The sequence below is a fragment of the Piliocolobus tephrosceles genome, chromosome 3 (assembly GCF_002776525.5).
Source record: "Piliocolobus tephrosceles isolate RC106 chromosome 3, ASM277652v3, whole genome shotgun sequence".
Lineage (NCBI taxonomy): Eukaryota > Metazoa > Chordata > Mammalia > Primates > Cercopithecidae > Piliocolobus > Piliocolobus tephrosceles.
Genome location: NC_045436.1, coordinates 113,747,055 through 113,761,836, shown reverse-complemented (window position 1 = coordinate 113,761,836; position 14,782 = coordinate 113,747,055). Strand labels below are relative to the sequence as shown.

General features: G+C 39.7%; 1 protein-coding gene across 2 annotated transcripts in view; it reads left to right on the top strand.

Moving 5' to 3' along the window:
- Positions 1-14,782, top strand: part of USO1 (USO1 vesicle transport factor) — a 93,424-nt gene that overhangs the window by 20,826 nt on the left and 57,816 nt on the right. For both annotated transcript variants that reach the window (XM_023189792.1, XM_023189791.1), the window contains exons 2-4: positions 4,930-5,016; positions 5,096-5,160; positions 12,339-12,415. In XM_023189792.1, the coding sequence (XP_023045560.1) occupies positions 4,930-5,016; positions 5,096-5,160; positions 12,339-12,415 (229 nt within the window). The remainder of the gene's footprint in view (positions 1-4,929; positions 5,017-5,095; positions 5,161-12,338; positions 12,416-14,782) is intronic.

Here is a 14,782-nt window from a genome sequence, read left to right as displayed (position 1 = left end):
TGGGTAAGGAGGATGGCTTGAGACCAGGAGTTCAAGACCAGCCTGGGCAACATAGTGAGACCCCCTATCTCTACAAAAAAAAAATTAGCTGGGCACAGTGGCTTGTGCCTATAGTCCCAGCTACTCTGGAGGCTGAGGTGGGAGGATGGCTTGAAGCCAGGAGTTTGAGTTTACAGTGAGGCACAGTCATGTCACTGTACTCCAGCCTGGGTGACAGAGTGAGATGCTGCCTCTAAAAAATAAAATATATAAAGCTTAAAAACTCAAATAGAGATCAGGCACAGTGGCTCACGCCTGTAATCCTAGCACTTTAGGAGGCCAGAGTTGGTGGATCACTTGAGACCAGGAGTTCAAGACCAGCCTGGCCAACAAGGTGAAACTCTATCTCTACTAAAAATACAAAACTAGCCCAGCGTGGTGGCACACAACTGGTAATCCCAGCTGCTTGGGAGGCTGAGGCTGAGAATCACTTGAACCCAGGAGGCAGAGGTTGCAGTGAGCCAAGATCGCACCACTGCACTCCAGCCTGGGCGACAGAGCAAAATCGTGTCTCCAAAGATTAAAAAAAATAAAACCCTCAAATAGACCAGTTTTCTTACTCTGAATAAAAAGTGCTGATTTCTACATTTAAAAATGTACAAACAATTGCAAAATTATTTTCTCCTCCTTTCTCATATTGTCTCATGAACTACTACTAATCATTTCATTCACTACTTATTCCTTAATTCTTTTTTTTTTTTTTTTTTTTGAGGTGATTATCATTATTATTGTTATTTGAGATAGGGTCTCTGTCTGTCACCCAGGCTGGAGTGCAGTGGCACAGTCATTGCAAGGCTCATTGCAGCCTTGAACTCCTGGGCTCAAGCAATCCTCCCACCTTAGTCTCCCAAGTACCTGGGACTATACGCACACACTGCCATGCCCAGATAATTACTTATTTGGTAGAGATGGGGGTCTCACTATGTAATCTGGCTGGTCTTGAACTCCTGGCCTCAAGCAGTCTTCACACCTCAGCTTCCCAAAGTGCTGGGATTACAGGCATGAGCCACTATGCCCAGCCACCCTCCAGTATTTCTTTCTTTCTTTTTTTTTTTTTTTTTACAGGCTGGAGTACAGTGGTGCTATTTTGGCTCACTGCAACCTCCACCTCCTAGGCTCAAGCAATTCTTATGCCTCAGCCTCCTGAATAGCTGAGACTACAGGCATGCACCACCATGCCTGGCTAGTTTTTTGTAGTTTTAGTAGACAGGGAGTTTTGCCACATTGCCTAGGCTGGTCTTGAATTCCTGAGCTCAGGCAATCCACCCCTCTCAGCCTCTCAAAGTGCTGGGATTACAGGTGTGAGCCACTGCACCCAGCCATCCTCCAGTATTTCTAAAGCTAAGTTTCTCTACTAGTATCGAACAGCTTTTATATTTCTGCATTTAGCAAGTAATGATTGAAGAGCATCCAGACATGGAAATTTATATTTTGAGACAAGTACCTCTATACACCAACCAAAGGTAAGATTGAGGCTAGATTCCAGCCCTGCATGGTACTAGGACTAAGAACCTCAAGGTAGATAAGAATCCCAGATCTAGAACCAGTACTTGAGGTTTAAGACTGAGAAGAAGCAGAAAATGCCTGGGAAAAAAAAATTCCCATTCATAGTATCAACTATAAGCTACCTTAAAAAAATGAGCAAAAGATGTATAAGACCTAAGTAAAGGCAATTGCATTCTTGCTTTGGAAAACTGTTTTGACCCAAGAAATTCTTTGAGCTGAGAGTAATGAGATTCAAGTTTTTAAGAGATAACTAAGTAGTTTTTCTAAGTGGTTAAAATATATATATATATATATATATGTTTATGTGTGTGTGTATATATAGTATATATGTGTGTCTATATGTGTATATGTGTGTATATATATGTGTGTGTATATATATATAGTAAGAAAAGTATCAACCAGTTATTTAAGAAAGAGAAAATTATATTATTTCCAGGAATGATTTTTAAATGTGAACAGTTAGAATGAATAAAGAATGTAAAGCTAGGCTTGGTTATCCTGCTATATCTGCTGTATGAAGAAATGCAAATCAGCATTGTAAAGACTCTTAGAAATCCTGCAGTGCACAAACCGAGTTAATTTCGTATAACCTTGTGTTTCCCACTTGTTCTGTGATCGTAGGGAATCTATTAATATCTTCTGGGACACTAGAAGTCTGCAAAACATATTTTGGGAAATGCTATATGTATTTGAACACCATTAATTCAGATATGTAGGGTGCAAACATTTGCATTGCCAAAATCTTAATATACAGAATCTTTAAAGAATGTAATAAACTTATACTTTCCTTTTTTTTTTTTTTTTTTTTTTTAATGGAGAAACAAGGTCTCACTGTTGCTCAGGCTGGAGTGCATTAGCGTGATCATAGCTCACTCTAACTTCTGAGTTCAAGTGATCCACCTGCCTTAGCCTGCTGAGTAGCTAGGACTGCAGGCTCACACCATCATACCCAGCTAATTTCATTTTTTGTAGAGACATGGTCTCACTATGTTGCCCAGACTGGTCTCAAACTCCTGGCCTAAAGTACGTTCTTCAATAAGTTAAAATACTTGTTTTATGATAGTCTTGAAAAAAAAAGAAAAGTTAAAATACTAATTGGCTGAGCTAGAAAGGACCCAAGTGTTTTTTAAACTATGTTCTTTTTTTTTTTTTTTTTTTTTTTTTTTTTGAGACAGAGTCTTGCACTGTCGCCCAGGCTGGAGTGCAGTGGCGTGATCTCAGCTCACTGCAAACTCCACCTCCCGGGTTCACCCCTTTCTCCTGCCTCAGCCTCTCGAGTAGCTGGGACTACAGGCACCTGCCACCATGCCCAGATAATTTTTTTTGTATTTTTAATAGAGACGGGGTTTCACCATGTTAGCTAGGATGGTGTCGATCTCCTGACCTCGTGATCTGCCCACCTCGGCCTCCCAAAGTGCTAGGATTACAGGCCACCACGCCTGGCCTAAACTATGTTCTTTATCAGATGTTTTCCAAATATTTTCACCCAGTCTGTGGTTTACCTTTTCAGTCTCTTCATACTGTCTTTTGAACAGCAGAAGCGGGGCTGGGTGCAGTGGCTCACATCTGTAATCCCAGCACTTTGGGAGGCCAACGTGGAAGAATCGCTTGAGACCAGGAGTTCAAGAGAAGACTGAGCAACATAGTTAGACACTGTCTCTAAAAATTACAAGAAGATTAGCCAGGTGTGGCTGTGGTTGTGTGCCTGTGGGCCTAGCTACTCGAGAGCCTGAGGTGGGAGGATTGTTTGAGCACAGGAGGTTGAGGCTACGGTGAGCTGTGATTGCACCACTGTACTCCAACCTGGGAGATAGAGCAAGAACCCATCTCAAAAAAAAAAGCAGAAGTGATGAAATCTAATTTATTACATTTTTCTTATTTATTTATTTTTGAGACAGAGTCTCATTCTGTCACCAGGCTGGAGTGCAGTGGTGCGATCTCAGCTCACTGCAACCTCCGCCTCCCAGGTTCAAGCGATTCTCCTGCCTCAGCTTCCAGAGTAGCTGGGACTACAGGCACACACTACCTCACCCAGCTAATTTTTGTATTTTTAGTAGAGACAGGGTTTCACCATGTTGGCCAGGATGGCCTGGATCTCTTGCCTGTGATCCGCCCGCCTTGGCCTCCCAAAGTGCTGAGATTACAGGCGTGAACCACTGTGCCCATTCTAATTTTTCTTTTATGAATGTGGCATCTTAGAAGTCTTTGCCTAAATAAAGGTCACGAGGATTTTCTCATATGCTTTCTTCTAGAAGTTTATAGTTTTAGGTTTCCACATTCTCTTTAAATGTAATTTTATATGCACAATCTGGTACTTTTGCTTTACTGAATCCATAATTTAAATTTAGTTTTATAACTTGCTTTTTTTTTTCTCATTACTATACCACGGTATTTTCATATCAGTAGTTAATTCTTTTGAATACCTACATGGCGTTCCATCAAAGAATGTATTACAATTGTATTAGCATGTTGTTATTTGTTTTTTCCTATTTTAATAATGTTCCAAGATTTGTTTTAAAATTTAGTTGAAATTTTGGTTTCAGTTGGGCGCAGTGGCTCACTCCTGTAATCCCAGCACTTTGCAGGGCCCAGGCGGGTGGATTGCCTGAAGTCAGGAGCTCTAGACCAGCCTGGCCAATATGGTGAAACCCTGTCTACTAAAAATAATAAAATTAGCCGGGCATGGTGGCAGGTGCCTGTAATCCCAGCTTTTCAGGGGGCCGAGGCAGTAGAATCGCTTGAACCCAAGAGGCGGAGGTTGCAGTGAGTTGAGATCGCCCTGTCACATTCCAGCCTGGGGGACAAGAACGAGACTTTGTCTCAAAAAAAAAAAAAAAAAAAAAATTTTTTTGGTTTCTATAAATTATTGTATAATGAAGCATTTCATCCTTGTACATTTTGAGGCACACTTAAAACATAAAAGTTTTGATATAAAGTTTTGACTTTTCTTCTTCAAATATATGATGAAAATGTCAGGAAAAAGTTATGATGTAAACAATTACTATTTTAAAAATTTTAAATAACTGTCTATCTTTTATCATAACCATATTGGATTATTCTCCCCTCATGGTTCAAACAGTCATAATAGACCTGATTAGAAAGCTATGATTTTACCAATTATTTATTTTAATTCCTTAATTTATATGCTTTATTTTGACTTCTCTTTCAGCTCCTCCCACTTTTTAAGTCTCTGCAAAAAAACTATTTGATCTCTGTAATGAGGTTATAATACTACTAAATGGATAGTTAGATTTCTGAAAGACTATTTCTGTTACATCCCGTGTGCTGAATTTTTTTTTTTTAATTACATGGCATACATTTAGGGGATAAAAATTTCATGTTTTTTTTAAATTATTTTAATGCCATTTTATTTTTTCGTGACAGATTCAAAAGCTTTGTGACAGAGTAGCTTCATCTACTTTATTGGATGATCGAAGAAATGCCGTACGTGCTCTCAAATCATTATCTAAGGTTTGTAACTTTGTAAATGTTTTAAGTTTCCTAAGTTGGATATTAGTTACTTTAGTAACATTTTTATTTTTATGTGCAGAAATATCGCTTGGAAGTGGGTATACAAGCTATGGAACATCTTATTCATGTTTTACAAACAGATCGGTAAGTCTCTATGTAATGATTTTTTTCCCTAATAGTTCTTGAACTTTTAATTTGTTTTAGAGTCAGCATCACTATTCCAAAAGATTGCTTTTTTTTTTTGGTATTTTTTGGTAGAGATGAGGTTTGCCATGTTGCCCAGGCTGGTCTCAAACTCCTGGGCTTAGGCGATCTGCCCAACTTGGCCTCCCAAAGTACTGTGATTATAGGTGTGAGCCACTGCGCCTGGCCCCAAAAGTTGTTGACATACTAAAGCTATGAAGTTTTTACTTCAGTTGTCATTTTGATAAATATTTGTTGGACACTGAGTACAAGCCACTGTGTTAAGCACAGAACAGACATAAAAATGGGATGAAGCAACTCTTTCATTTAGAGGCTTGAGATTTTGAGTTTGAATTGGGCAAGTGGTATTCATTTACATTGAGCAAGTAGATATTCATTTACATATAACATGCATATTTTGGTATTCAGACTTGCTTTTTAAAGAGAAATAAACTGCAGTAATAAGAGTTAAATGTTAAATATGAGCCTGTCTTAAGAGAAAGATTGCCAGGTATGGTGGCTCAAGCCTGAAATTCCAGCACCTTGGAAGGTTGAGGTGGGAGGATTGCTTGAGCCCGGGAGTTCGATACTAGTCTGGGCAATATAAAAAATAAAAATTAGCCCAGGAATGGTGGCTCACGCCTGGAATCCCAGCAATTTGGGAAGCCGAGGCAGGTGGATTACTTGAGATCAGGAGTTCGAGACCAGTCTGGCCAAATGGTGAAACCTGGTCTCTACTAAAAATACAAAAATTAGCCAGGTCTGCTGGTGCGTGCCTGTAATCCCAGCTACTCAGGAGTATGAGGCAGGAGAAATCGCTTGAACCCGGGAGATGGAGACTACAGGTAACCAAGATCGAGCAACTGCACTTTAACCTGGGCAACAGAGCGAGACTCTGTCTCGCAAAAACAAAAAAGATAAATAATAAAATAAAATAAAAATTAGCTGGGTGTGGTGTCACATACCTGTGGTCCCAGCTTCTCGGGAGGCTGAGGTGGGAGGATCACTTGAGCCTAGGAAGTCAAGGCTGCAGTGAGCCATGATCATACCACTGTACTCCAACCTGGGCAGCAGAGTGAGACCTTGTCTTGAAAAAATAAATATAAATTTAAAGAAAAAGAAGCGGCCGGGCACGATGGCTCATGCCTGTAATCCCAGCACTTTGGGAGGCTGAGGCGGGTGGATCATCTGAGCTCGGGAGTTCAAGACCAGCCTGACCAACATGGAGAAACCTCGTCTCTACTAAAAGTACAAAATATAGCCGGTAATGGTGGCACATGCCTGTAATCCCAACTACTAGAGAGGCTGAGGCAGGAGAATCGCCTGAACCTGGGAGGCAGAGGTTGCAGTGAGCCAAGATCACGCCATTGCACTCCAGCCTGGGCAACGAGAGCAAAACTCCATCTCAAAAAAAAAAAAAGAAAAAGAAAAAGAAGCATCATTTAGCCTATTTTTAGCTCTTTCAATTTTTTTACAATAGTGCAATCTAGGCTCACTGCAGCCTCTGCCTCCCGGGTTCAAGCGATTCTGCTGCCTCAGCCTCCTGAGTAGCTGGTATTACGGGCATGCACCACCATGCCTGCCTAATGTTGTATTTTTAGTAGAGATGGGGTTTCTCGATGTTGATCAGGCTGGTCTCGAACTCCCAACCTCGGGTGATCTGCCCACCTGAGCCTCCCAAAGTGCTGGGGATTACAGGTGTGAGCCACCACACCTGGCCGTCAATTTCTTTTTAAGAGATTTTATCTCCATCTTTGGTTTTCATTAACTATGCATGGATAGCTTCCAGATCTTAGCTACAGTTGAATGTGTCTTACAAGCTTTAGCTGCACATCATACATTTCTACCCTACCGAAATCTCTCATAAGCCTTTCAAATTCAAAATATTCAAAGTTAATTTTTCTCTGGTCCTCCTTCTAGGCTTTCCATGCCCCCTTCAACCGCTTTTACCCTAAGTTCATCTTCGTCATGAGCATCTTTCCATTCAAGTGAGAAACTGGAGGATTCTTAGGGAACTCATTCCTCTCCTGAACTCATCATGCCCACACAGGCCAAAAAACAGCTAGAGTCCATTATTTTCTTTCCATTTCCTTTTTTGGCCTTAGTTCTGGCTCAATGTCAATCACTTAAATAATTTCCATAACCTCTGTGTTGGTTATCTTTGACTGTGTAGCAAATTACTTTGAAACTTAGTGGTTCAAAATAAAATATTTATCATCTCACAGTTTCTGTGGATCAGGAATTGAGGAGCAACTTAGCTAAGTGGGCTGAGGGTCTCTCATGAGGTTGCCATGAAGCCATCAGCCAGGTCTGCAGTCATCTGAAGGCTTGACTGGGGCTGGAGGATCTGATTCCAAGATGGCTTACTCACATTACTGTTGACAAGAGGCCTCAGTTCCTCACCATGTTTCTCTCTCAGTGGGGCTGTTTGGTATCTCAGCTGCTCTCCCAGAGCAAACTATCGTAGAGAGATAACAAATAGAAAGCCACAATGCCTTTTATAACTCAATCTCCAAAGTCATGTACTGGCAATCCCATCGTATTCTAGTTGTTAGAAGCAGGTTAATAAGTGCAGTCTATACTTAAGGAGAGGAGAATTAGGCTTCACTTTTTTGAAAGGAGCTGAATCGAAAAGTTTTGGACAATAGTTGAAAACAATCATCATCTCCAAAGTATTATTTTTCTCCAATCTCTTTGTATTTCCATTCAGTCTATATATTGCAAGAATTATCCTTCTGAAATGCACATCTTCAGTCTTTCTCCCATTTAATGCATTTCACCAGTTCAGTGAAATGTAAAGTTCATGTTTCTCAAACAAAGCAAAATATAAATGCTTTTAAAAGATCTGTGTACTGCCTGTCTAACCTCATAGATTCATTTTCAGTTATATTTCAGTTATGCCCAGCTGCTTTTCCATACCAGTTAGGACCTTTTTTCTTCTCCCTAGACAGTGTAACTCAAATTGACTACCTTTTCAAAGCCAGTAAGTCTAGTGTATTTGAATAAGTGAATTGGATGCATCAGGTCTCTCTGTGTTATTAACATCATAGTAGGTAACTGTGGTAGACAGAATTGTGGTCTCCCAAAGATATCTACATCCTAATCAACAAAACCTGTGAATTTTATCTTAGATAGTGAGAGAGACTTTGCAGATATGATTAAGTTAAGGACTTTGAGATGAGAGAATTATTCTGGATTACCCTGGTGGACCCAATGTTATCACAGGGTCCTTAGAAGTAGAACAGGAAAAGGCCAGGCGTGGTGGCTGACACCTGTAATCCCAGCACTTTGGGAGGCCAAGGCAGGTGAATCACGAGGTCAGGAGATCAAGACCATCCTGGCTAACACGGTGAAACCCCATCTCTACTAAAAATACAAAAAAATCAGCCAGGCATGGTGGCAGGCACCTGTAGTCCCAGTTACTCGGGAGGCTGAGGCAGGAGAATGGCAAGAATCCAGGAGGCAGAGCTTGCAGTGAGGCAAGATGGCACCACTGCACTCCAGCCTGGGCAACAGAGCAAGACTCTGTCTCAAAACAAAAAAGAAGTAGAACAGGAATGCAGAAGAGGAGGTCAGAGTCCTGTGATAGAAAAAAAGGACTCAATCTGCTCTTGGTGGCTTTGAAAATGGAGAGAAGGAGCCATGAGCCAGGGAATGTGGGTGGCCTTTAGAAGAGCTGGAAAAAAGGAGCAGATTAGTGTGCTGATTATACATACTTATAATCTTTTTTATTCTATGAGTGTGAAATCACATGTACATTTTATTACCAAGTCGTATAAAGTTAATGATGAGATGATTAGCATCTCTTATGTAAAGTGGTCTTTATTGTCTTTTTTTTTTTTTTTTTTTTTTTTGGAGACAGAGTTTCACTCTTGTTCCCCAGGCTAGAGTGCAATGGCATGATCTCGGCTCACTGCAACCTCTGCCTCCTGGATTCAAGTGATTCTCCTGCGTCAGCCTCCCAAGTAGCTGGGATTACAGGCACCTGCCACCACGGCCAGCTAATTTTTTGTATTTTTAGTAGAGATGGGGTTTCTCCATGTTGGTCAGGCTGGTCTCGAATTCCTGACCTCAGGTGATCTGCCCGCCTCAGCCTCCCAAAGTGCTGGGATTACAGGCATGAGTCACTGCGCCCAGCTATTGTCATTTTTACCACACAGCAGAAGTGTGTAGATACTCTTGATAAAGGTTAAGTAATAGGTTAAAAAAATTTATTGCACATTTACTGTGTTAGGCATTATGCTTAGAAGTAGAGTATACCACATGGCCTTGTGAATGTGTGAACAAATAGTTGTATCACGTCAGGGGCTGCTAAATGTTTTATTTTAACTCTCAGACAATAATAACAAAGAAAAACATATAATAGCCTTGTTGTGTTTCATTCCCTTTCTTGTGTTAAATTCCCTTTCCATTTGCCTGTGATACTTATCTGTTTTCCTGTTTTCAGAGTGTTCTTTGAAGATTTTTTTTAATTTAATTGAATGCAGGGGTCTATTTATTTTATTTTATTTTTTTAGACAAAGTCTCACTCTGTTTCCCAGGCTGGAGTACAGTGGCACAATCTCGGCTCACTGCATCACTGCAGCCTCCACTTCCCGGGTTCAAGTGATTCTCCTGCCTCTGCCTCCCAAGTAGTTGGGATTACAGGCACAGTCCACTCCAACTAATTTTTTGTATTTTTATTTTTATTTTTTTAGTAGAGATGGGGTTACACCATCTTAGCCAGGATGGTCTCAATCTCCTGACCTCGTGATCCGCCTGCCTCAGCCTCCCAAAGTGCTGGGATTACAGGCATGAGCCACTGTGCCCAGCCTCAGAGGTCTATATTCTACAACCATCTCCCCTCTCCACATTCTCATCTTCATTACTGTTTCATCTTTCTTCTCCTGACCTATACAACTAATGCTGAGAATCCTTACACTGAACCCTCTTCATCTTCAGCTATGTCAAACAAAGTTTTGTTCCCTTTCTTGACGTTACCTGAAATCCCATCTGGCTGTGGGGTCTGCTTCCGTATAACCATCCTTTTTTTTTTTTTTTTTTTTTCCCCCCGAGACAGGGTTTTGCTCTTATTCCCCAGGCTGGAGTGCAATGGCTCGATCTCAGCTCACTGCAGCCTCTGCCTCCCAGGTTCAAGCAATTCTTCTGCCTCAGCCTCCCGAGTAGCTGGGATTACAGGCATGCACCACCATGCCCAGCTAATTTTGTATTTTTGGTAGAGACATGGTTTCTCCATGTTGGTCAAACTGGTCTTGAACTGCTGACCTCAGGTCATCTGCCTACTTCGGGCTCCCGAAGTGCTGGGACTACGGGTGTGAGCCACCACGCCCAGCCCCCTGTAACCATGTTAAGGAGAGACCAGTCATTCTCCTAACTCCCATACTCAGGGCCCAAAACTTGTCTCTCACTGACTTTTTCAAAACCATGATACCTCAATGGTTTTTTTAAATTGAGATATAATTTGTATATCATAAAGTTCACTCTTTTAAAGTGTACATTTTAGTGGTTTTAATATATTCACAAAATTGTACAATCATCACCACTCTCTAATTCCAGAACATTTGCATCATGCCAAAAAGAAATCCCATATTCATTATCTGTCATTTTCTATTTTCCTCCCCCACCCCCTCTCGCATACTTGGCAACCACTAATCTACTTTCTGTCTTTATAAATTTGACTGTTTTGGACATTTCATATAGATGGAATTATACCATATGTGGCCCTTGTTTCTGGCTTCTTCGACAGCATAATATTTTAAGGTTCATCCATGTTGCAGCATGTATTAGTACATCATTCTTTTTTATGGCTGAATAATCTTTTGTGTAGTTATACCACATTTCGTTTACCCATTCATCAATTGTTGGACATTTTGGGTATTTCCACTTTTTTGCTATTATGAGTAATGCTGCTATGAACATTCATGTACTGATTTTTGTAAGGACGTACGTTTTCATTTCACTGTGTTCTGTATCTAGCAGTGCAGTTGCTGGGTCATGGGATAAGTTGTTTAACTTTTTGAGGAATTGCCAAACTCTTCACTACAGAGTATAAATACTTGTATAAAATGGCTATAACATTTTATATTTCCATCTACAATGTGTGAAGGTCCCAATTTCTCTGTATTCTTACCAGCACTTGTTATTAACCTTTATTAAAAAGTGACCATCCTAGTAAATATAAAATATAAAGTGGTATTTCTTAATTTCCTTTTCTTTTTTTTTTTTTTTTTGAGATGGAGTCTCTCTCTGTCGCCCAGGCTAGAGTGCAGTGGCACGATCTCGGCTCACTGCAACCTCCGCCTCCTGGGTTCAAGTGATTCTCCTGCCTCAGCCTCCCCAGTAGCTGGGATTACAGGCATGCACCACCACACCCAGCTAATTTTTGTATTTTTAGTAGAGACAGAGTTTGACTATATTGGCCAGGCTGCTGTCAGACTCCTGACCTCACGTGATCTGCCCGCCTTGGCCTCCCAAAGTGCTAGGATTACAGGTGTGAGCCACTGCACCCTGCTTCATTTTCTTTTTTTTTTTTAAGATGGAGTTTTCCTTTCGTTGCCCAGGCTGGAGTGCAGTGGCGCAATCTGGCTCACCACAACCTCTGCCTCCTGGGTTCAAATGATTCTCCTACCTCAGCCTCCCAAGTAGCTGGGATTACAGGCATGCATCTACCACTCCCAGCTAATTTTTTGTATTTTTAGTAGAGACGGGGTTTCTCCATATTGGTCAGGCTGGTCTCGAACTCCTGACCTCAGGTGATCCCCCCACCTCGGCCTCCCAAAGTACTGGGATTATAGGTGTGAGCCACCGCGCCCAGCCCAGCCTCGTTTTCTAATTGTTTTGATTTGCATTTCCCCAATGACTGAAGATGTTGACGGTCTCTTCATGTGATTATTGGCCATTTCAATGTAGTAGTCCTATACTTCTTTAGTAAAGTTTACTGTCAAGTGTTTTAATCTTTTTGATGTTACTTACTTACTTTTTGATGTTAATTACACATTTTTTACAGTTTGCACTCTGATATTTTCTTAGAGTAGGGCTTTAGAAATGGAATTTTCTAAAATTCCTAAATAACTAAAAATGGTTTTAACAGTTTACACTCTCATCAGCAGTGTATAAGTGTGATAATTTCTTTTTTCCAGTTCGGATTCTGAAATAATAGGTTATGCTTTGGACACACTATATAATATAATATCTAATGATGAAGAAGAAGAAGTAGGTAAGTTTCCAGTTATTTTTACTGTGTTTTCTGTACATAAAATTAACTGGGTTGTGCTAATTTTGCTGGTTTTAAAGTTGGACTTATTTTATAAATGTATAAGTTTTTTTACTTTTTTCATTAAAAGAATTTAATAAACACATAGGCTTAGATCTGTAAAAGTGTCTTTAGGATGATTGCTTTGTGTGTAAATCAGAACATTATAGTGAGATGGAATAAGATCCTTCTTTGTAAGTAATATTTTTCCCCACTTGTGTTTGGTTTTAGTTAGGCAGTATGCATATCACCCAGTTCTGGATTAAATAATTATTTATGGCTATTGATTGAAAATATAATTATCTAGTGAGCAATATAAAATTAGGGTTTTTCCTAATAAATACTTAAATTTTTACATAGGACTTATAATTTATAAAGTGCAGCAATTTATTAAATTTAGATTTTTTTCTTTACATTATGTCTGTTTGGTGAACAATGATATGAGTCAGTTTGAAATCCACATGTTTCTTTGGCATATTCATTTTCTTTTTTTTTTTTAAATGCCTGCACACTTAACATAAAGTTGTCTGTTTTTATTTATTGTCACTGTGTGAAGCTTGATTGGAGGTCTGTATACATTTTGTCCTGTATACATTTTCTGTATGTTGCAAAACATATGCAGTAACATTTCACAGTTCTATTGAAGAGTGTATTTGTCATATCAAATTGGCTGTTACAGTAGGACACAGTAGATTTTTCATTATTCTGTAAAGTTAAAACAGTGGATATATTCATACATTTTATAAATCTAATTTAGACTGAAATTATATGATCTCTCAAAATTCTGAGAAGACAGATAATAAAGAAGTATAGATACATGTTGACCTTGCTCTTATTTTATCAAAATAAAGATAGAGCAGGAATATATGTCAATGTTGACTTCACAGAATACTAGTATTGAGAACATCTGAAACTGGATCATGTTGCATAGTCACAATTTCTTAGACATAAATATTATTTTTTAAAAACTTTTATTTTGGCTGGGTGTTATGGCTCATGTCTGTAATCCCAGCATTTTGGAAGGCTGAGGTGGAAGGATTGCTTGAACCTAGGAGTTTGAGACCAGCCTGGGCAACATAAGTGAGACCCCGTCTCATTAAAAAAAAAATTGTTTTAACCAATTTCTCCATATCTATCCATCCTATAGCTTAACTTTATTAATTTCTTAAGGGTGAAAAATATTTAGTAAATGTAATTTGGTACCCATGGAAAAAAGGTTGTCAGTCACATGACAATACATATATACAAAACACTCAAGAATATACTTTGAAGCAAAAGATACTTATTTTCCCTAGTTATTTCTACAATGAGAAAGTTAGATACAACACAGTTATTCAAACACATTTTAAAAAATTACATTCTTTTCTTTCCTTTTATCCCCCTTAGTTGTTTCAGATTAAAAATTTAACTCTTTTTCTAGTTAATTTGCTGGAGTAATTTTTTCTATTCTTAAAAAAAATTTGTAGCAACAATATTTTTTAGGTGGTTTTCTTTGTTATAAATCATATTATAATCGTGTTTAGAGCCCACCTGTTTCATTTTTTCTTTGTGTTTTTAGGCTCTTTAATGTAGCATCCAAAAATGATCCTGGATAAACAGTAATAGAATCAATTTTATTAAGGACCTTTTTTTTTCCTGAAAATATAGTCATTCTGAAAGAGTCAGTTAAAAAGTAGACATTGGGGTGGCCGCGGTGGCTCACGCCTGTAATCCCAGCAATTTGGGAGGCCGAGGAGGGTGGATCACTTGAGGTCAGGGGTTGTTCAAGACCAGCCTGGCCAACCTGGAGAAACCCCATCTGTACTAAAAACACAAAAATTAGCCGGGCATGGTGTTGCACACCTGTAATCCCAGCTACTTGACAGGCTGAGGCAGAAGAATCACTTGAATCTGAGAGGCAGAGGTTGCAGTGAGCCAAGATTGAGCTACTGCACTCCAGCCTGGGCAACAGAGCAAGACTCTGTCTTAAAAAAAAAAAAAAAAAATAGGCCGGTGTGGTGGCTCACGCCTGTAATTCCAGCACTTTGGGAGGCCAAGGCGGGCAGATCATGAAGTCAGGAGTTTGAGACCAGCCTGACCAACATGGTGAAACCCTGTCTCTACTAAAAATATCAAAATTAGCCAGGCGTGGTGGCACACTTCTGTAATCCCAACTACTCAGGAGGCTGAGGCAGTAGAATCACTTGAACCCAGGAGGCAGAGGTTGCAGTGAGCCGAGATTGTACCATAGCACTCCAGCCTGGGCGACAGAGGAAGACTCTGTCTCAAAAATAAAATAAAATAAAAATAGACATTAAGACATGTCCTTCAGTTCTGTTATTGATACTTTGC